General features: G+C 64.0%; 4 protein-coding genes across 5 annotated transcripts in view; 1 reads left to right on the top strand and 3 right to left on the bottom strand.

The window, feature by feature from the left end:
• Nucleotides 1–146: 146 nt before the first annotated feature.
• LOC149916109 (chymotrypsinogen B-like) lies at nt 147–2,055 on the bottom strand. Its single transcript, XM_090149722.1, has 7 exons — nt 2,010–2,055; nt 1,785–1,894; nt 1,626–1,705; nt 1,468–1,546; nt 858–1,038; nt 639–772; nt 147–551 (listed from the first exon to the last, which is right to left on the bottom strand). The coding sequence occupies exons 1-7, from the start codon at nt 2,053–2,055 to the stop codon at nt 390–392; spliced, it is 792 nt and encodes a 263-aa protein (XP_090005848.1). The 3' UTR covers nt 147–389.
• A 1,231-nt stretch (nt 2,056–3,286) lies between these two features.
• On the top strand, nt 3,287–4,988 carry LOC149916108 (chymotrypsinogen 2-like). The gene is made up of 7 exons (XM_090149713.1): nt 3,287–3,332; nt 3,448–3,557; nt 3,637–3,716; nt 3,796–3,874; nt 4,304–4,484; nt 4,570–4,703; nt 4,791–4,988. The coding sequence occupies exons 1-7, from the start codon at nt 3,287–3,289 to the stop codon at nt 4,950–4,952; spliced, it is 792 nt and encodes a 263-aa protein (XP_090005839.1). The 3' UTR covers nt 4,953–4,988.
• A 1,463-nt stretch (nt 4,989–6,451) lies between these two features.
• BCAR1 (BCAR1 scaffold protein, Cas family member) lies at nt 6,452–12,070 on the bottom strand. 2 transcript variants are annotated; one of them, XM_031615103.2, is made up of 7 exons: nt 11,922–12,070; nt 10,444–11,130; nt 9,737–9,886; nt 9,458–9,562; nt 8,060–9,208; nt 7,788–7,877; nt 6,452–7,529 (listed from the first exon to the last, which is right to left on the bottom strand). In XM_031615103.2, the coding sequence occupies exons 1-7, from the start codon at nt 11,931–11,933 to the stop codon at nt 7,014–7,016; spliced, it is 2,709 nt and encodes a 902-aa protein (XP_031470963.2). In that variant the 5' UTR covers nt 11,934–12,070; the 3' UTR covers nt 6,452–7,013. The 2 variants fall into 2 exon arrangements, with proteins under 2 accessions (XP_031470963.2, XP_031470961.2); XM_031615101.2 differs by lacking the exon at nt 11,922–12,070 and having other exon boundaries at nt 10,444–11,343.
• A 1,128-nt stretch (nt 12,071–13,198) lies between these two features.
• The window catches only part of CFDP1 (chromatin remodeling protein CFDP1), a 50,361-nt gene continuing 43,126 nt past the window's right edge, over nt 13,199–20,433 (bottom strand). Inside the window, exons 6-7 of the mRNA XM_031615348.2 lie at nt 17,678–17,836; nt 13,199–15,118 (exon numbers count right to left, since the gene is read on the bottom strand). Coding sequence (XP_031471208.2) covers nt 15,028–15,118; nt 17,678–17,836 — 250 coding nt within the window. The 3' untranslated portion in view covers nt 13,199–15,027. The remainder of the gene's footprint in view (nt 15,119–17,677; nt 17,837–20,433) is intronic.

The raw sequence follows: 20,433 nt of genomic DNA, 5'->3' as shown, positions 1-20,433 counted from the left end.
TTCCCCAGTCCCCTCCCGCCCAGCGTTAAGGTGGCTCCAGGCACTGAACAGAGGCCTGCACGGCGTTATCTGACCGCAGCCACACGGCCCTGCCCTGCGTGTCAGGGTCAGAGAGCAGTGCTGCTCGCCTGGTGGGCCCCACGCCATTGCAGCCAGCCGTCCATACAGCAGGCACATTCCCCTGTCTCCGCTCACATAGTTGTTCCCATGCCCAATCTGGTGTCTCCATGCCCAGCCAGCTAAAGCCCCACACCCACCCAGGTGTCCCCACACCTCCGTTGGTATCCCCAAATCCACCCACACGCCCTGCTCCCCACCAGCCGTGCACAGCCCAGGGCTGCAGCAAGGACAAACAGAAGTCTTAGGGGAGTAGAACTTTATGTGGGGCCTCAGTTGGCCGCCAGCACGGAGTCGATCCATTCGCGGAGAGCAGTGACACGAGCGTAGACACCGGGTGCAGAGGTGGAGCAGGTGTTGCTGCCCCACGAGACGATGCCCACCAGCGTCCAGGCGCCGTCCTTCTGGCACACCAGCGGGCCCCCGGAGTCGCCCTGCGGGCAGAGGGGTGAGGATGCGGCTCCACGCGGAGGCACGGGGAGCCGGGGGTTGGGGCTGCGCTTTGGGCACGGGGCACCCACCATGCAGGAGGAGGCTCCGTCGGCCCCGGCGCACACCATCACGTCGTAGATGCGGAACCCCCAGTACTGCTTGCACTGCGCGTTGGTGAGCAGGGGCAGGGCCGCTTGCTGCAGGATGGCCGGCGTGTTCTCATCTGTCGGAGAGGGGGAGGCGTGCGTCAGCGCCGGCTCAGCCCGGGGCTGGGGGTAAAGCCGGGCAGGGGGCCACGGCCGCGGTACCGTTGGAGTTGAGGCGCCCCCAGCCCGTGGTGACGCAGGTCAGGCCCCCGGGGAAGTCGTCGGTGGCCTGGGGCAGGCAGACGGGCGCCACGCGGGCGTTCAGCTGCGCTGGGGTGGCCAGCTTGATGAGCGTGATGTCGTTGCGGATGGTCAGCGCGCTGTAGCGGGGGTTCCGGAAGACCTGCGGCAGCGGCAGCACTGGCAGTGCCTGCACCACGAGGGGGGCACTGCGTGCTGGGGATGCATGGGGACGGGCAGGGGAGCAGGAGGCGGGCTTGGGACCCACTGTGCTCAGAGCCGCCCCGGGGCGGGTGGGGACCACAGAGCCAGTGCTGGAGGGGACCCCAGGACCCGGGCAGGGATCCCATCAGCACGGGACTGATGGGGTCCGGTGGGCAGAGCTCCATTCTGGGACCCAAACCCGAGCACTGCCAAGGGCCCAGAGGGACCCAGCCCCACAAAGAAGGTCTCAGTGGGGATGCAAGCCTGATACAAAGGGGAACGAGGACCACGAGGGGACCCAACCCCGTGGACGTGGGGCACCCATCCCTGCAGCACTGCCGGCACTGAGCACGGCACCCGCAGGCACGCGGCCCAACGCCGGCAGTACCTTGGCGATGCCCAACCGCTGCACATCACTGGAGGCCGTCTCCTGGTCGTACTCGCCCAGCACCACGGTGTCGGTGGTCCTGGGCAGGGCAGGCGCTGAGCCCCGGGCACACGGACAGCCCCGGTTCTGCGCCCGCCCCGCAGCTGCCCCACGCTTACCTGACCCCGCAGTGGGCAGCGGTGACCACCCATTGCTCGCTGATCAGCGACCCGCCGCAGAAGTGGAAGTTGCCGTAGCGCTGCCGGAGAGAGCGGCTGTCAGCCCCCCAGCCGCGTGCACCACCCCATCCCCATCCCCATCCCCAGGTGGGCGCTCACCTGCAGGGACACCTGCCAGGGCCAGGACCCGGGCACCGCCGGCTCCCCGTTGACGATGCGGTTGTAGCCGCGGATGACGGGCGTGATGGCGGGCACGCCGCAGCCTGCGGGACGGGGACAACCGTGGGGCCTCGGCCACCTCAGCCCCGCACCCCAAGCCCAGCCCCCCACCGCCCCGGCTCCCCGCCCTGCCCCACGCACTCGGCAAAGAGCGGGTGGCACGGGCAGAGCCCGCCAGCGCCAGGCAGCCCAGCAGCCACAACAGAGCCATTGCCACTCGCAGGAGACAGGCTGGGCACGGGGCACAGCGCTTCTTATGGCCGCGGCACCGCGCCGACCTTGTGCCGTGACCTCCAGAGATAGCACGGCACCGTGTGCGGCCGGCACCTGGCACCACGGCCATCATCCACCCCTGGGAACTGCCCCAGACCGCTGGGATGGGGACCAGCCGCTGCCAGGAGGCCTTCCTGGAAATGTCCCCAATGGGCACCGTGCCTGCGTGCACCCACTGTGTGCTGGGTGCGCCTGGCAGCGTGCTGCTGTGCTGGGGGTGATCCTGCTTCCATGCAGAGGTCTGCCGCAGCTGATGGACACTGTGCTGCTGGGCACCAGCTGAGTGTGAGCTGGCTCTGTTCCCTGCCACCACGGAGGGAATGGTGTCCCTGGTGTTGGTGGGGATTGAGCCAGGATGTGAGCATGGTTCCAAGGAATAGACTGCGGTCTGGTGCACTGAGTACTGGGCTGCCTCTGCACGTCGGGAAGCACTTCTGCATGGTGCAAATGGGAGTGAGGGCACACGTAGCCAGCGCAGTGCTGGGTGCAGGGACCATGGGGACACCAGGGCCGATGTTCTCCTGCAGCAGCTGCTGGCCTGCAACTTGGGATGATGCTCATGGGTCTGTAGGACTGCCCTAGGCCTGGGCATAGGACAGCTGGGACAGCTTCCGGATCCCATCGCTGGTGGAGATCAGAGGGGCAGAACCCAGCCCTTGGGGTACTGGGGACAGCACAGAGACCCAAAGCCAAGCATGAGGAGGACCAAGAGCTTCCTGGGAATGTGATCCCCACTGCATGAGGGAAGAGTGTGATACCATAAGGCCCTGACTGTTGGAACAAAATGCACTGGGCTGAGCTCCTGGGTTGGCCAAAGTACCATGCAGGGCCCCAGCCCTACAACAGTGGTAGCTCAGCTGCGGCAGACCTCTGCATGGAAGCAGGATCACCCCCAGCACAGCAGCACGCTGCCAGGCGCACCCAGCACACAGTGGGTGCACGCAGGCACGGTGCCCATTGGGGACATTTCCAGGAAGGCCTCCTGGCAGCGGCTGGTCCCCATCCCAGCGGTCTGGGGCAGTTCCCAGGGGTGGATGATGGCCGTGGTGCCAGGTGCCGGCCGCACACGGTGCCGTGCTATCTCTGGAGGTCATGGCACAAGGTCGGCGCGGTGCCGCGGCCATAAGAAGCGCTGTGCCCCGTGCCCAGCCTGTCTCCTGCGAGTGGCAATGGCTCTGTTGTGGCTGCTGGGCTGCCTGGCGCTGGCGGGCTCTGCCCGTGCCACCCGCTCTTTGCCGAGTGCGTGGGGCAGGGCGGGGAGCCGGGGCGGTGGGGGGCTGGGCTTGGGGTGCGGGGCTGAGGTGGCCGAGGCCCCACGGTTGTCCCCGTCCCGCAGGCTGCGGCGTGCCCGCCATCACGCCCGTCATCCGCGGCTACAACCGCATCGTCAACGGGGAGCCGGCGGTGCCCGGGTCCTGGCCCTGGCAGGTGTCCCTGCAGGTGAGCGCCCACCTGGGGATGGGGATGGGGATGGGGTGGTGCACGCGGCTGGGGGGCTGACAGCCGCTCTCTCCGGCAGCGCTACGGCAACTTCCACTTCTGCGGCGGGTCGCTGATCAGCGAGCAATGGGTGGTCACCGCTGCCCACTGCGGGGTCAGGTAAGCGTGGGGCAGCTGCGGGGCGGGCGCAGAACCGGGGCTGTCCGTGTGCCCGGGGCTCAGCGCCTGCCCTGCCCAGGACCACCGACACCGTGGTGCTGGGCGAGTACGACCAGGAGACGGCCTCCAGTGATGTGCAGCGGTTGGGCATCGCCAAGGTACTGCCGGCGTTGGGCCGCGTGCCTGCGGGTGCCGTGCTCAGTGCCGGCAGTGCTGCAGGGATGGGTGCCCCAAGTCCACGGGGTTGGGTCCCCTCGTGGTCCTCGTTCCCCTTTGTATCAGGCTTGCATCCCCACTGAGACCTTCTTTGTGGGGCTGGGTCCCTCTGGGCCCTTGGCAGTGCTCGGGTTTGGGTCCCAGAATGGAGCTCTGCCCACCGGACCCCATCAGTCCCGTGCTGATGGGATCCCTGCCCGGGTCCTGGGGTCCCCTCCAGCACTGGCTCTGTGGTCCCCACCCGCCCCGGGGCGGCTCTGAGCACAGTGGGTCCCAAGCCCGCCTCCTGCTCCCCTGCCCGTCCCCATGCATCCCCAGCACGCAGTGCCCCCCTCGTGGTGCAGGCACTGCCAGTGCTGCCGCTGCCGCAGGTCTTCCGGAACCCCCGCTACAGCGCGCTGACCATCCGCAACGACATCACGCTCATCAAGCTGGCCACCCCAGCGCAGCTGAACGCCCGCGTGGCGCCCGTCTGCCTGCCCCAGGCCACCGACGACTTCCCCGGGGGCCTGACCTGCGTCACCACGGGCTGGGGGCGCCTCAACTCCAACGGTACCGCGGCCGTGGCCCCCTGCCCGGCTTTACCCCCAGCCCCGGGCTGAGCCGGCGCTGACGCACGCCTCCCCCTCTCCGACAGATGAGAACACGCCGGCCATCCTGCAGCAAGCGGCCCTGCCCCTGCTCACCAACGCGCAGTGCAAGCAGTACTGGGGGTTCCGCATCTACGACGTGATGGTGTGCGCCGGGGCCGACGGAGCCTCCTCCTGCATGGTGGGTGCCCCGTGCCCAAAGCGCAGCCCCAACCCCCGGCTCCCCGTGCCTCCGCGTGGAGCCGCATCCTCACCCCTCTGCCCGCAGGGCGACTCCGGGGGCCCGCTGGTGTGCCAGAAGGACGGCGCCTGGACGCTGGTGGGCATCGTCTCGTGGGGCAGCAACACCTGCTCCACTAGTGTGCCCGCTGTCTACGCTCGTGTCACTGCTCTCCGCGAATGGATCGACTCCGTGCTGGCGGCCAACTGAGGCCCCAAATAAAGCTTCATTTCCCCGACATGTCTTTGTTTTTGTGCCTCCAGGCGAGCTGCTCGCTCCAAGCCCCACGCGCAGGGCAGGGCCACTGAGCACGGGTCGGTGCTGGCGGCACAGGGACACACGCGCAGCACAGCGGGGCAGGCAGTGAGCAGCGCGGTGCTGTGCAGCGCATGGAGCCACCTTAACGCCCGGCGGGAGGGGACAGCGGGGACACAGGGCCAGGCCACACTGCCTGCCATGCAAACTGCTGTTTGCACTGGGGCTGGTGGGGAATGTGGTGCTGCAGCTGGGCGGAGGATGGGACTGAAGGGTGTTGAAGAGTCTGTGCGGGGCCCAGAGGGGTCACTGAGGGGTCGGTGAGGGGTTTCAGGGGTTTCCAGCAATGTGCTGGCAGTGCTGCTGACCCTGGGACACATGGGTTACCCTCACCCCATTGCAGACCCCGAGCAAAGGCCTCACTGTGTGACACTGCAGCCATGGGAACCTCTGGAATTGTACAGGGTTGGATGGGATGCATGGAATACGAATGAGATGGTGATAGGGATGGCTATCCAGACAGGGCCTGGGTGGAAATGGAACAGGGATGGGAGGGCTGGTGGGACTGGTCTGGGCAAAGGATGGGCAATTATGGGTGGAGACAAGGATGGGACACGATGGAACAGAAAGGTAACAGTGACAGGATGGACATGAGGACAGGAGATAGGGACACAGGCAGGACAGCCCTGCAGATCTTCTGGTTGCCTCTTTCCTCCTAGCAGAGCTGCTGCACAAGGTGATGATGGGCACCTGCAGCCACTGCAGCCAGCTGGAGCTGCCAGAGGTGGCCACGCTCTTCCTGGGGCTGCACAGCTCCCAGTGCAGCCTGGCTGAGTAGCAGGGATAGGGATGGGAGAAGCAGGGGCATGGGATGGGGCTGGTGCCACACGGGTACTGTGGTCTCCACAGTGCAGGACGCAGCTGGGTCCTGGGTGAGGATGGTGATCAGCACTTGGGCACACAGGAACAGGGCTGGGGGTCACAGTGGGAGCTGAGGCAGGGGACACAGGAATAGGGCAGGGGGGTGGATGCATGGGGTCAGGGCTGTCCTGTGCACCAGGTATGTGCTGCGGCGCTGCAGCAAGCACTGTGAGCCCACACTCTGGCTCTGGGTGCCCGTCACCCAAGGCTACCGTGGCACCCACTGCCCTGGCACTGCCTCCCTCTGCACAGCAGCTGCATTGCAGCCTGGGTGCAGGTGCCAGAAGAGCACAGCAAAGTGCGGGTGGCTGTGGGCTGTGCAGCACTGCAACTTCGCTACTGCTTGTGCCCACCCCAGTGCCACGTCCTGCTCCACATCAAGATGCTATGAGCAAGCCCATGTTATCACTCTGCCATAAAGAACACAGCATCCCAGCCATGCTCCAGCACTGCTGCTTTTTGGGGACAGGACACCCCAGCTGCTCCCACAGGGTGCCTGCTCCCAGCACCGCACACACAGCCAGGCGCCAGGGGGATTTCTAGGCAAATCTTTATGCTGCTGTGGGACCAGGGGGCTGAGTTTTGGGGGTGGCTGCAACTCCACGGCTCCGGGAACCGGAGGAAGCTTCCCCAGTGTTCAGAAGGCACCAATGTCGGTTTGCATTTCAGTTACAGCCTGTACAGCAAAACCAAGACTTGAAATGCAAAGGTTCGAGCCCCTCATCCCCCCGGCTGCCCCTCGCCCCCTCCCCCATCGCTCAGGACAGCATTCTTCATCTCCCCACCGCTGCTCCTCGGCTTGGTCTGTCTGTGCCACAGCACTACAACAACTGGCCAACGTGCCAACGGAGCCCGCAGCGTCGTCCCAGGGCACTGGGGCAGCCCCACTGCCAGCCCCATCTCAACTGGAGCAGAGGAACGAGCACAGCAGGGAGAGATCGCACCCCTGGCACTGCGGGCATGGCTCTGAAACCAACGTTGAGAGGAAGAGGAGGGAAGGGGATGACGGCCACGGCCCCTCAGCCCTGCGTGAGTCTCTATGTACAGGTGTGTTACGCTGGGCAGAGGGCCGCGGGGGGCAGCGGCACAGGGCCATCACATGGCGGCCAGCTGGCCCAGCACCATCCTGAACTGCTGCGTGCTGTTGGCGAGGTCCTTGACGCGCTCCACCATGTCCTTGGAGGCGGCGGGTGACGGGTAGTGCAGCGCCGCAGCTTTGGTGCTCACCACGATCTCCTTGAGCATCTCACACAGGAGGTTGCTGTAGTGCGTCACCTTGTGCCGCACGTCCTGCGCCTTGGCCTGGCGGGACAGCGTGTCGCCGATGAAGACGAGCTTGTGGGCGCTGAGGATGATGAATTTGCTGTGGGCCACGAAGATTTTCGGGGGCTGGTTGGTGCTGACGGCGGTGAAGAAGGCGTCGATGGCGTTGGTGAGCGTGGTGAGGTTGGCCTCGCACTGCTCCAGGTAGAAGAGGAGCAGCTGGCGGTCGGCGGCACACAGGGCCCCCCCGCCCCGCGCAGGGCCGTAGTGCTGGGGAGGGCTCCAGTTGGACAGGTCGTTGTCGATGGGCCGCGTCACCTCCTGCTCCAGCCGCTCAAACTGCTTCAGCTGTGGGGAGAGATGGCTGTGAGGATGGGCGGGGTGGCCTCCGAGCCTCACCGAGCCCCACGGCAATGGCTGCGCCCCAGGGGATGCCTCGTGGGAACTGTGCCCTGATCCTCTCCGGATCGGAGAAGAGCCAGACGGTGCCGCACAGAGCCGTGTGGGACTCATGGCCGTGGGCACACGGGGAGCAGGAGCCTAAATCTGCTGCCCTCCCCACCTCGGGGTCCCCACTGAACTGTGCTCTTTCCCCAGCCCCATTACCTGCTGGTGCTCCAGCTGGTCCTTGCTCTGCCGGATAATGTTGCCTTTCTCCAGCAGCTCCTTCTGTGTCTTCTCAAACTCCTCCTTGCCCTGAAAGTAAGGGAAAAGCATGAGACGGGGGCAAAGCACAAACCCTGAGCTCCCCAGCCCCACACCAGGTCGGTCTCAGTTCCCAGGGCCGCAGCAGGAGGGGGAAAACAAGACCCAGGTGAGGAGACACAACGCCCATCCATGTCATCCAGTGCCGCAGGGTGCCCCCAGCCCGCACCCACCTGGAGGTGCACGTAGTCGTAGTCCTCCATCCAGCCGCTCTCGTGGTTTTCATACGGGCCCTCGGGTGACTCCTGTGCCAGCAGCTTGGGCGGGGAGGGCAGGGGCCGCGACTGGATGCTGCTGGCCTTGTCAGAGGGGTGCGTGGGCCCGTGGCCATTGCCCTCGGGCACCGGCTTTGTCCGTTTGAAGAGCAGAGAAGCGTTGCCATGCAGGAAGGAGGCGAGCTGCTTGGTGTCATCGGGCACGCCGCGGGAGTACATGACGAAGAGCTCCAAGTCGTCCGTGCCCGGCTTGCCGGCCACCAAGGCGCTAGGGGCCCAGTGGCACGCATCCAGCGCTTGGCTGTGCCGCCCCAGGGCCTGGTAGACCTCCTCCATCTTCTGCAGCTGCTTGCTGAGCTTGGCGTAAAGCGAGCGGTCCGAGGCCTGGGCGGCATTGCCCACCGCCCCCCGGGCGAACTCCAGCAGCTCCCGGAGGGCCGCCTGCACGCCCTCAGCCGCCCCGCGGATGCCGGCAGCGTTGGCCTCCATGTGCTCGGGGCTGCGCCAGTTGGTGCTGATGAAGGACATGAGGCAGGAGACGGCGCCGCTGACGCCGAGCTGGAGCTTGGCCAGCATCTCCATGGCAGCGTCCAAGTCCATGGAGAACTCTCTGCCGGGCCCTTTGGCCGGCTCCTTCACGGGCACCGTGTCCAGCGAGGAGGTGGAGATGTTGCTGCGGGTGCTGCCCGTGCTGGAGGCCGAGAGACGCTTGGTGTCAGCCGCCTTGGCCTCGCGGTCCACCTGCGGCGGGACATCGTAGATGTACTCACCCTCCGTGTCCACCGAGCCCTTGCCGGGGGCGTGCAGGTCCCGCGGCACGTCGTACACCTCCTGCGAGGGGAAGGCTGACCCCCCCAGCTTCTTGAGGCTGGGAGGCACGTCGTAGATCTCGTGGGACAGCGAGGGCTCGGGGGCAGCTTTCCCGGCTGCCGGTGGGACGTCATAGACATCCTCTGGCAGGTAGGGCTCCTGCTGGGTGAGCACTGGGGGGTGGCGGGGGGGCTCAAAGGCTTTCTGCTTGGCAAAGGCGGGGGGCACGTCGTACGTCTCCTCCCGCACGGGGCCGTCCGGCACGTCCTTGCTGACGGAGGGCGGCACGTCGTATACCTGCAAGGGCACCGCCAAGCAGCGTCAGTGCAGCTGGAGCCACCCGCGCACACCAGCCCCGCTCCCATGTGCCCGCCGTGTGGCAGGGAGGCAGAGCTGTGCACTGCCCGAGGCTCTGGCTGCACCCTGCTGCACGTAGGCTCTGGGCATGCCGTGGGCACGTGGAAGGAGATGCGCACGCCGCAGCCCGGCAGCACCGCTGCCCTCACGCGTCTCTTTTGGTGCACAAGTTTTCCCCGCGGAACTTACGGTTTGGTGCAGGTTCTTCTCCACGCTGGGGGGCACATCGTAGATCTCCTGCCCCGTGTCCTGTCCATTGGGACCCTTGACTGCCATGGGAGGGGTGTCATAGACCTGCCGGGAGGAGACAGGACGGCGTGTCAGAGGCAGGAGAGCAGCCCCAGCACCCACGCAGCGGGGACCCCGGCTCAGCCCAGCACTGGGTGCCACATCTCTGCAGCCTGTCACCCCATTGCCACCCCGCAGCCCCACAAGCCGCCCCACAAGCAGCCCCACTTCCCGTCTGACCTGGCTGGGCAGCGCACCGCGCACGGGCGGCACATCGTAGATCTCCTGGGAGCCCGAGGAGAGGAGGTGGCGGGGAAAATCGTATTCATCCTGCTCGCCCTTGGGGGAGTCGTAGATGTATGCCTGCCCCACGCGGGTGGGCAGCAATACCTAGGAGAGAGGGGAAGAGCTGAGTCTGGCACATCCCTTGCTCCTGCCCTCTCCAAGCCGGTGCCGGATGCGAACGGCACGCTGCGATCACCGGGCGGTGGGTGCCCACGCGAGGGCGCTCCCCGGCCGGCCTGCCGCTGTCACCGCGCTCAGTGCAGTGACGCCGGAGGGACGGAGATGAGATCACCGGTTATTTATAGCAGCGAGCCTCGGCTAGAGACAAAGCCCAGCCGGCACAGCAGCCCTGCGCGAATGGGAACGGTGACCCGGAGATTAATTTGGGTACCGAGGGACCCGCCGATGCCCGGAGGACGTGCCCGGATCCCTGCCCGCATCTCGGTGCAGTGTGGTGCGCGGCAGCCACAGGAGGTCGTGGGATGCTCCCAAGCAATGGGGTGCCCTGACCACGAGGCACGGCGCTCGGTGGCCCCTTTTACTCGCTGGATCAGGGCCGTCTCCTCCCCCTCCTCCATAAGCCCACGCCACAGAGCGGAGCCCGAGCAACTCCCAGCCCCACGGCACACCCACCCACCGCCGCACCCAGACCCCCGTCTCACCTTTCCCGAGGGCTTGGGCCCTTCCCAGCTCCTCGCATCCAAAGACGGGGGCACCTGGTAGATGTCTTGAGCCTGAGCCACCGAGGGAGGAACCTGGTATATATCCTGGGGAGGGCTGGCAGAGCCCACAGGGTACGCGTCCGCCGCTTGGCTCAGGGCCGGGGGCACCTGGTAGATCTCCTGCCCGGCGCTGGGGAAGGCGTGGGGCGGCGTCTGCTTCGGGTAGGCTGGAGGCTGCTTGGCCGGAGCCGGGGGAAACTGTCCGGTGGGCGCCGAGCCCGAGTAGAGGCCCTGCTGCCCCTTGCCAGGAGCCGGCATCAAGTAGACATTGTCCCCTTGGGGCACGTAGGAAGGGTGCATGGGGGTGTACTGCGAGGCGGGCGACAGCGGGCTGTACCCCCCTTGGTGGTGGTACGGCAACGTGGGCTGCGGCACCGGCGGCGCCTGGCCCTGCCCCGGCCCTGCCGCTTGCTGCTGCTGCTGCTGCTGCTTCTTGTCGTACATCCCCACCAGGATCTTGAGGCGGTTCCCCGGCACGATGCCCTGGCGGCCGTGCAGGGAGCAGAGCCACCAGCCGTCCAGGCCCTGTGTGTTGCGCTCCAGCACGGTCATGATGTCGCCTTTGCGGAAGGAAAGCTCGTCCGGCGACTCGGCCACATTGTCGTACAGCGCCTTGGCCAGCACGTTCTGCAAGAGAGCCCCGCGCCGCGGCGGGTCGGGAGTCATCCCGGATCATAGGGCTGCCCGGCACCCGACGCGGCCCCGGCGTTCTTCCTCCTCGCTCCGGCTCAACCCATCCTTCCCGGAGGTGGTGCCGGGAAGGGGACGGACCCCCCGCGCCTCCCGGTTTCGGGGACCTCCTCTGCCTTTCCCTCCCCTTCCCGCCGGGGAGGAAGTGCCATGGAGGTGACTCAGCCCGCACAGAGAATTCCCCCCCGGCCGCCGGGCGGGCAGAGGGCACGCGTGGGGAGGGGGGCTGAACGGGGGGCACACGCGTGTGTGTCCGTGTGTCCGTGTGTCCGTGCCCGCTGCCGGCCCCCTCCCGCCGGGGATGCCGCGGTGCCCCGTGCGGTTCTCCCGCCCTCGGTGCCCTCCTGCCGCCGTGCTCCGGGTGCCCCCGGCAGCGCTCCGCAGCCCCGCACTGGAAGCGTTCCCCGATCCCCGCCACCCGCACCCGCGGGACGAGCCGTGCCCGGAGCGGACGGGCAGCACCGACCGCCACCAGCGGCGCTACGCGGCACGCCGTCCCCGGGCCCGGAGGGGGGGCGGTGGCGGTGGCGGTGACGGCGGGGCCGCGATCCGCTCCCGGAGGCCCCGTCCGGTCCTTCCCCGCCCGACGGGCCCCCCGCTCCCGGCGCTGGGGGTCCGGCCGCGCCGTTGCGCACGGAGCCGCGCCGATCGCCGCGCCCGGTCCGGCCCCCCGCCGCCCGGCCTCCCCCCGGCCCCCGCCGCCCGCCCCGCAAGGTGACCCCGCTCACCAGGTAGTTCATCTTCGCCCGGCGGCCGCGGCCCCGCGGCGAGCGCGGCCCTACTGCGATGCGGAGAGCCGGGGCCTGCGGCGGGCGGCCGGCCGGGATGGCGGTGGCGGCGGCGGCGGCCGCGCCGGAGGGATCATTCCAGCGCCGTGCCAGCCCGGGCCCGCCGGCCCCGCCCCGCCCATGGGCTGCGCCGCACCGACGGGAGGCGGCGCTGCGGCGGGAGGGAGCGGGGCCGCGCTGGGGGCCGGGGCGGGGGCGGGCTCGGGGACGGGGCCGGCGGTCCTATCGCCGTCCGTCGGGGCTTCCCTGCCCTTTTAGGGCTTTTCCTGGCCGTGGGAGGCACGAGGCCGCCCTGGGCGCTGCCCGTCGAGGCCGCGATGCCGCCCCGCAGCCGTCCGTCCCCTCGGGGGCGGCGGAGCTGCGGTCGCGTCCGCAGACCGCAGGCGGAACTCGGCGGCTTCCGGTCCGCGGTGACGGCGCGGGGCCGCACCCGGGCACGGAGCTGCGCGGCTCCGAGCGTCACCGACCGGCTGCCGTCCCAGCCGGGCACCGCGGTGTCCCGTCCCCGCGGGGAACGTCCCGTGCTGCTCCCAGCCCCGCGGGAATTCGGTGCCGAAAGGAAAACTGGAGGGAAATTCCACGTGGAGCAGGCGTGGGGAGGTGCTGCAGGACCCCGGTTTTGTGTGCCGCGTCTATGGGGACGGGCTCTTCAGTGACAGCACAAGGAGAAGTGGTTTCAAACTAACAGAGGGCAGATTCGGATCGGAGCTAAGGAAGAAGTTCTTCGCGCTCAGGGCGGTGAGGCAGTGGCTCAGGCTGCACAGAGAGCTGGTGCTGCCCCATCCCTGCGGGCAGCCAAGGTCAGGGAACGGGGCTGTGAGCACTGATGGAGCTGTGGGTGTCCCTGCTCAGCGCAGGCAGTGCGAGCAGACGGCCTTTAGGGTCCCTTCCAACTCAAACCATTCTGTGATTCAATGATTCCATGACATGTCAGTGAGCCCAGCCCAGGACCGAGTGGAGGCACAGCTCTGTGGGACCGCCGTGAGGGGAAGGGGTGGCAGTGGGTCCTGCGTGGGGCTGGAGCTGCCCCAATGGAAGCAGAGGCCCTTCATGGAGCCCAGGCTTTTGGCTTCTGGCTTTTGGCCGCTTCCTCGCGGCTCCGTCCTTCGGAAAGCTGCCTCCCGCCTCCCGGAGCAGCAATAGGATTACACGGGACTGAGTCTCCTAGCAATGAACGGATAAATAAATCCTGTAAGGCAGCCGGGGATTTATTAGACTTCAATATTGGGGAAATAATGAGGACATTCCTCTTGGCTTGTAATATCACGGGACCCAACAGGATCACAACAGGGCTTTATCCCCGTGCCTTTCCGGGTGCTGGGCACACGTTCACCAGGGGCAGAGACGTTTTGTCAGGCTGCAGCCAGCCCTGCTCCTTCCCGAAGGGCTGCCCATGCCCTGGCACAGCCCATAGCTTGTCCTGGGAGAAATTCCCCTTCTCTGCAGCCTGAGCAAATGGGGAGCTGGGATGGATCCCACACGGGACCCCACAGCGGAGCCGTGGGGCGGGCGCACACAATGGCAGCCTTGTTTGGGGCCGAGCACAAGGGGCCGTTCAGCACTGCCCAAACTGCTCCCAGCCCACGGGGATGCGGCGGTCATTCGGGGGGAGTGCAGCTGGGGGCTCTGGGCCAGGCCCTCTGTGGGAGGGCAGGTGGTGGAAATAGCAAACGGAGTGCTTTTCTATTGCGTTTTATCCCCCCTTTCTTTTTTTTAATTTTCTTTTTCCTAAGCAGCCAAGCTGTGTTTTCTGCAGCCCTGTAAATCACTCCTCATCTTCAGGAAAGGGAGGCAAGAAACACATGATCCAAGCGAGGAAACATGCAGGACGCCGGGGAGAGCTGGCAGAGGACAGCAGAGCCGAGCCCTGTGCTGGAACTGGAGCTGCCACCTCCCGCCGGCCCCCACCCTGCCCGGGGTGCAGCAGGGCTGGGACAGCACAGGGACGGCCTGGGATGGGCGGCAGAGGCACAGCCATTCCCTGCTGCTATGGGAAGACTGGCTTGGAGGTGCTGGGAGGCGCAGACGTCCATCCCAGCAGCCCCACTTTGGTGCCGTCCCATTTCAGGCTCGTTGAAGCAGGTTGATACACCCTGTGTGTAACGCGGCCAAGGGCTCCCCGAGCACGTGGTGTTTTGTTCATGTCCATCTCCAGCACATCCCCAGCACAAGGGCTGACTCAGCAGCCAACACGTGAGCCCAGAGCTCAGCCCAGGCTCGGGGCCGAGGCACGGGGCCAACGCCGGCAGCGAGGACGGGGCTGGGGCTGGCGTGGAACAGTGCAGGAGATGGCCGTGGCTGCCCCTGCCCTGCAGCATCCCATGGGGACAGCCCGAGGAGCTGGGAGGACCACAGGCACATAGACACCAACAGGGATTTCCACAGTTGTGGTCGCACGCTTGTAACAGTGACCCTCAATTTCTCTGCCCTCTGCTTCCCAAAGCAGGCAGGCTGTGAGCACACGGAGCGCCAGGATGGAATACTTTATTCACATGAACGGCCCCTGGCCCGGCCTGCCTGCCGCAGCTGCTCTCAGCTCCTTGATGGAGCGAACAAGGGAGGATTTCTTCATCGGCTTGCTTCAAAACCCCCAGCACCATCAGACCCTGCAGACAAGTGCAGACAGTTCAGCTTTGTCTGGGCAAGAGCGAGGAGGAGCAGGGGAGGCTGTGGAGCTGGCAGAGCGGGGAGCAGGGCTCCAGCCCCACAGCCTGCACAGCAGCCACAAAGCCTTCCTGCAGCCCCTCTCAACACCGCACACGTCAGCAGAGCTGGATTCTGGTTTGTGTGCAAGCACGGCAACACCCAGCGGTGGCGAAGGATCGGTGCCACGGGGTCACTTCTGTCACCTGCCGGGTGATGGGACCCTCACAGCACACCCTGCCCACAGACAAGCACCCTCCCCAAACATTACAGTAAAAGGAAAAACCTGCTGAGACATGCAGGCTTGAGTAGAGAACAGTTCCCGTGCCCTGCGGCCAGGCGGGGGCTGGCATCCCCCAGCTGGGGCACAGGGCCAGCGGGACCCCATGGCCATCCCCAGCCCTCAGGGCTTCATCCTGCTCAGTCTGATGTCGCGCTCGATCTCAAACTGCCTGTGGTCCACGCGCTCCAGGAACGCCTTCCTCTCGATGTACCTGCAGGGAGCAGAGGCAGAGATGGTGTTAGCAGCACCTGTGGCTGGGACAAGGGGACCCAAAGGGACGGGAAGGGAAGGGGTGGCTGCCTCCGCCCTCCCGCTCTGTGCATCGGGCATCTGCGGATGCTAAGCACTGCAAGGAAGGAAGCGAGCACAAAAAGCACCTTACTGCTTGTTTATGCCATGCAGCTGAATTTTAATGCACTTTGCTGCAAACCCTTGCCACGGACAGCCCGGGGCTGTGCTACTAATTAACCTACAGAGGGAGCGAAATTGCAATTCAAAACAGGAGCAGTAATTGAATCATCATAATTGTTTTGCATTTGTTCTGTGGCAAACACTCAGCTGTCACCACAAGGTCATTGTGCTCAGGCCCAGCTCGGCACAAGGCACGCGAGCTGCTGTGCCTGGCTTGTCCCTGCCTGCAAGCAAGACCAAGAGGAAGGATCAGCATCGCCATGCCCTTCCATTACTTCATCCCAATTTGTGTCAGCAGCTGAGCTCCCTGTGTCGGTCCCCGCATTATCCCTGCCACCTCGTTTTCACATCTCAGCCCGCCTCGTGCTGACAGAAGTGGGTCAGCTCCTTGCTGCCATGCCCAGCTCGGTGTCACCGCTCGGTGCCACGAGGATGATGCACTGGCCTTAAGAGGAGGCTCCACCTGGCCCAGGCAGGGTGAGTGGAATGTGTGCTGAGACCTCCACCCCACACCGGCTCAGGAAAGGCAGTGAGGGAGTGCCGCTTCCCGTTGTCCCCACGAGTGACCCGTGCCTGGAGCAGGCCAGGAAAGGTGAGGGGAAGGAAGCTGGGGGGGTTCCTTCGTGTATCACAATGTCACGGTGCTGGGCGTGCGGTTTTCCTCCCCTCCTTGGCTCAGCACAGACCGCAGGCACAGTCCATGGGGCAGCCGAGAGCAGAGTGCCCTCAGCAGGAGGCAGCACTCCGGGGCACTGATGCAGATCACAGGCCAGGAACAGCCGAAGCAGGAACCACAATGTCATCCCACGGCCAGAGAACAGCACCATGGGGAACACAGAGGAGTAAATCGTCAGCAGGCATGGAAAGGGGCAGCTTTGATGAACTGCAGGCAGAGGGGGTGCACCTTCTGGGAGAAGAGGCTGCCCCTGCTAATGAGGGTGCTGCGAGGCTTCCACGGGTGCCTGCTGTCCCTGCCACTCTCCATCCATCATCAGGGTGAGCCCTCAGGCGCTGCCCGCTGGGCCTGCCCTACAAAGCTGGCCCCATTTGGAGGCTGCTGTACATTTCCATTTATAAAAGACATCAGAGTGACAGAGTGAGACTGCTGCATCCCTTCCCATCTCCAGTCCCTCCCTGCAGAACCAGGACAGGTCCCTGGAGTCTGACACAGCCTGGGTCCCGCTGTGGGGGAAAACGGGTCTGGGACAGAAGATACGAGGAGTGGGAAAGCAGAGATGAGGGCAGGTGGGTGCAGGCCGGGGGCAGCAGGTGTCCCCCCACACCTCAGGCACCATCAGCAGAAAGAAGGGGTGGTGGTGGCTGCCATGCAGTGGGGGCACGTGGTGTTTCAGCAAGGACACAGTGCTCTCCTCGCCAGGCAGATGTTCTCATCTGCAAGGCAAGGTGTGGAGCAGAGGTCTGTAACGCCTGCAGTGCTGGCAGAGACCTGGTGCTCTGCTGGGTTGAAGGGTCAGAACCACTCCTTGCGGTCTTCACAGATGTGTAAATGATTGCTCAAGTGATTGCTGAAGGGGCAGAGGCTCTCAGCCTGCCTTAAGAAAGCAGCTGTTATAAAATACTGATCCCAAACCCAAACCCAAAGCTGTTGGAATGCAGAAACTCTGAGTTTTTCCTGCAGACAGAATAAAAGTACAGCTTACATAAAAATACACTTTACGAGCCGTCCATTAAAGTGGTTCCGTCCTCCCAAGCTTAGCAAAGCACTTGTAGTGGAAATGCCACTTCTGATCTTATTATCGTTCCCCGCAGTGCACGTTATTAGCTTTCTGCTTTATTTACAGCATTGTCATTTGCATTTATGACATTTCCATTAACTTCACTGGCATGAGCACTGCTTGGTGCACACAACCGATGCCCAGCTCTGCCTTAATCTGTAACACACCTTGCCAGCTGCTCCGGGTTTGCATACGTTTAAATGCAGGGGGATGGCAGGCTGATGCAGCTGGAGCATGCCATTGGAGGAGCAAGATGAAACCATTCGTCCCCATTGGAGACTTGCTTTTTTTTAAAAAACAAAACAGGGCAAAGGCAGTCGTGTTTCCTGGTGGAGCACTGCGTTAGACCGGTTCGGGCCACCAGCAGGTGAGATAAGGAGCAGGCAGGCTGTGCGTCAGCCGGGTTGAGGTCACAAGGCTGTTAGCAGAGCGAGAGGTGTCTGCCTGTACCTGCCGCAGGCCTCACCTGTCCTCCTGTAATACCTAAAGCAGCTTTACGTACCCTTAGAATAAATTCTTAAGAAATCCCGTGTTTCCTGGACTCTCTGTGGCACGTGATGGGTTCCTACACATGTAGGAGTAATGGGAAATGCAGCTCTGGGATCAGGTCCAGCCCCTCTTACCCGTCTTTCCCTCGGTTGTGGATCGCCAGCTCCTCCACAATGCCCTCCTCCTCCTTGAAGTTCTCCCAGTCCAGCTTGGACTTCTCCAGTGTGCTCATCTTCTGCTTTTTGGAGCCGATCTTCCCCAGGAGGCTGCTGATACCGCTCGGCCTCTTCACCCTGCAGGAGACAAGGAGCAAACCGTGCTTCAATACAGGGGGCCAGCGACGAGCAGCGGGGCTGAGACACATCACTGTCACACGGTGGCCTGGCTGGTGGCGAGCAGATGGCTAGCAGCCCCAGCAGCTCCAGGCAGGGTCTCGCTGCCCGCAGAGCCCGCTCGGCCGCTGCCCTGGAAGCGCCGAGTTCATTACACGCACATCTCGAGTGCTGGCTTTTTTGTCAAAGGGCTTTTTCATTTATCTTCTTAAGAGAACAGAGAGCTTTCAGGCCAAGAGAGATCATTAAATCATCCAGCTTGACCCCTTGTATACACCAGGCCAAGCCATTCCACTGATCACCTCCGTGCTAAGCCCAGCTCTTTGTCTTCGGGTTAAAGTGTTGTTTTCTGGAAGGGATCCAGCCTCAGTGCGTCACCAGTGCTGACAGCACATCTAGGAATTAACCATTTCGGCGGTAGGTTCCAAATCGACCTCAGCTAGCTTTAGCTTCTGGCTGCTGCCACTCAGTCTGAGCCCAGACTGGATCCCATGCTGCTTTCATCAGTCGTGCACTCACACACCTACGTCTGAATTTCATTTTGTTTTTGACAAACAGCTGGAGCTCTTTGTAACCCCACTGAGACACGTGCTGTCTCAGCCCCTACCCCACTTCTAAACTTCTGTCCCTCTGCTTAACACTCCAACCACCTGTAAGACAGGAGCACCAGAACCTGCCCCCAGGAACAGCCCTCTGCATGCAAACCTGCTCCTGTCCCATCTCACAGAATCACAGAATGGTTGGGTTGGAAGGGACCTCAAAGACCCTCTATTTCCAATGCTCCACTGCAGGCTGGCCCCAGCCTGGGCAGCTCCATGGATGGAGCACTCACAGCTCTCTGGGCAGCAGTGCCAGCACCTCACCGCCCTCTCAGTGAGAAACGTTCCCCATATAGCCTACATCCCATGGGCAGCCCCATCCCATGACACACCAGCTCGCCGTGCGCTGGGATCCCACACCACCCCCAGCTCCCAGGACCACCTTTGTCCTTCCTCTCCTTGTTCATAGAGGGCTGAAATCCCACCCCGCGTGCCGGGGCCCCCGAAGCTCCGCTTTCTGCTGGGAAAGGCACACAGAGGATTGGGGTCAGCAGGTCGCTGCCGGGGGAAGACAATTCTCAAAGCTTGGAACCAGCAAAGCAAACTTGCATTAACCCCTTCTTAAACCAGGCCGGGAGAGTGGGGGGGGGACCAACATCCCGTCAACTCCTTGTTTACACACATTCCAGAGATAGCTCCACGTCTGCAGGGCCCGTGCCTCTGCAAAAAGCCAGAGAGGAAATGATTCTCGTTCCAGAGAAACGGGGGAATGTGGGGAGGGGGCCCAGGTGAGCGGCAGGCTGTTCCCAGGCGGCAGCAGCACGTCCTGCCCCCGCACAGCCGCTCTGTGGAACGCATCCAGAGCTGTCCTTATCGCATCATTAGTGTGCTTTATGCTTCCATAATTTGCAGCCCTCCAAAGCAGAATAATTCCGCAGTTTACATGGAATTAAATCAAAGAAAATGACATCTTTGTGAGCCTCAGCCAGAAGATTCACAGTGCAAGAATGGCTGGCCGCGGTCACTCGGGGCTGCAGCTCCCTGATGTAGGTATATGTGGGGGACAAGACCTTGAATTAAGGGAATCTCAGTAAGCCCTGGGTTTGTGGGAAGAGGAGCAGGAGTATCCCAGGGCCTGGCCCTCAAATTTCTTCCAGTGTGCGCATTGCAGGGGGGTGTGCCTGCAGCCTGCATGGCCGTGGGGCACACTGGGGGCTCTCCTGCTCACCTGTCTCCCCAAACACCCCATTGAAACGTCCACACCATCATGCAGTAACAGAATAGTAGAACTGTAGGATGGTTTAGACGGAAGGGACCTCAGGGTCCAAGCAGTTCTGTGGGCTGCGTGCCCTCCAGCTCAGGCTGCACAGGGCCCCATCCACGGCCTTGGGCACCTCCAGGGATGGGGCACCCACAACATCTTTGGGCAGCCCGTACAACTTCTCTGGGCAGCACAGCTTCATCCTCACTCTGCCCCCATCCTCCCTTACTCTGCAGGGCACGACGGCTCCAAGGATCCTTATCTACAGGTCGCTGGGGGAAGAACCATGGTGCAAGAGGCCCCGGTCCCGTGAATGGGATAAAAATGGAGAGATTCGGTTCCTGCAGCTGGGACTGCATGCAAGCCTTGCACAACCACCAGCCCTATCAGATGAGCGCTCAGGTTGTGAGCAGAGGAGGTATGACAAACAAGCAGGCAAAACCAAACAAACATTGGGCAAGTGTGCCCCGAGGCGCTGCCTGCCGCCGGCCAGGCGGTGTTTGTGTGCAGCAGCTCGCCCTGCCCTGGGCCAGGAGCTGGCGGACAGATGGAGCTTATTTGAAGAGAATCCAACGGATGGAAGACAAACGCCTGCCACACTTTGATACCTCAGATTGTTTCCAATATGTTGCAGAGGCACTGACTTGTGCAGATAATTAGCGCTGCGTGCAAGGCAGCAGGAACTGCCATGGGGCTGTGGGTTTCAGCAAGTGGCTTAAGGATGCCCCGAGACAGATCCAAGGAAGCATCACAACTGA

This window comes from Phasianus colchicus, chromosome 13 (genome assembly GCF_987193195.1).
Source record: "Phasianus colchicus chromosome 13, bPhaCol1.hap1.1, whole genome shotgun sequence".
NCBI lineage: Eukaryota > Metazoa > Chordata > Aves > Galliformes > Phasianidae > Phasianus > Phasianus colchicus.
The sequence above is the reverse complement of the archived record's forward strand: the minus strand, read 5'-3'. Positions and strand labels throughout refer to the sequence as shown.

Bases quoted from the DNA above. Each gene is read 5' to 3' on its own strand.
- LOC149916109 (XM_090149722.1), bottom strand. From the start codon at position 2,055: ATGGCTCTGTTGTGGCTGCTGGGCTGCCTGGCGCTGGCGGGCTCTG. The intron at 1,039-1,467 runs GTACTGCCGGCG...CCGCTGCCGCAG, and splicing joins AGCGGTTGGGCATCGCCAAG to GTCTTCCGGAACCCCCGCTA. The intron at 773-857 runs GTACCGCGGCCG...CCTCTCCGACAG, and splicing joins GGGGCGCCTCAACTCCAACG to ATGAGAACACGCCGGCCATC.
- LOC149916108 (XM_090149713.1), top strand. From the start codon at position 3,287: ATGGCTCTGTTGTGGCTGCTGGGCTGCCTGGCGCTGGCGGGCTCTG. The intron at 3,333-3,447 runs CCCGTGCCACCC...GTTGTCCCCGTC, and splicing joins CCTGGCGCTGGCGGGCTCTG to CCGCAGGCTGCGGCGTGCCC. The intron at 3,717-3,795 runs GTAAGCGTGGGG...TGCCCTGCCCAG, and splicing joins GCTGCCCACTGCGGGGTCAG to GACCACCGACACCGTGGTGC.
- BCAR1 (XM_031615101.2), bottom strand. From the start codon at position 11,169: ATGACTCCCGACCCGCCGCGGCGCGGGGCTCTCTTGCAGAACGTGCTG. The intron at 9,209-9,457 runs GTAAGTTCCGCG...GTGCCCTTGCAG, and splicing joins AGAAGAACCTGCACCAAACC to GTATACGACGTGCCGCCCTC. The intron at 7,530-7,787 runs GTAATGGGGCTG...CTCTCCCCACAG, and splicing joins ACCAGCTGGAGCACCAGCAG to CTGAAGCAGTTTGAGCGGCT.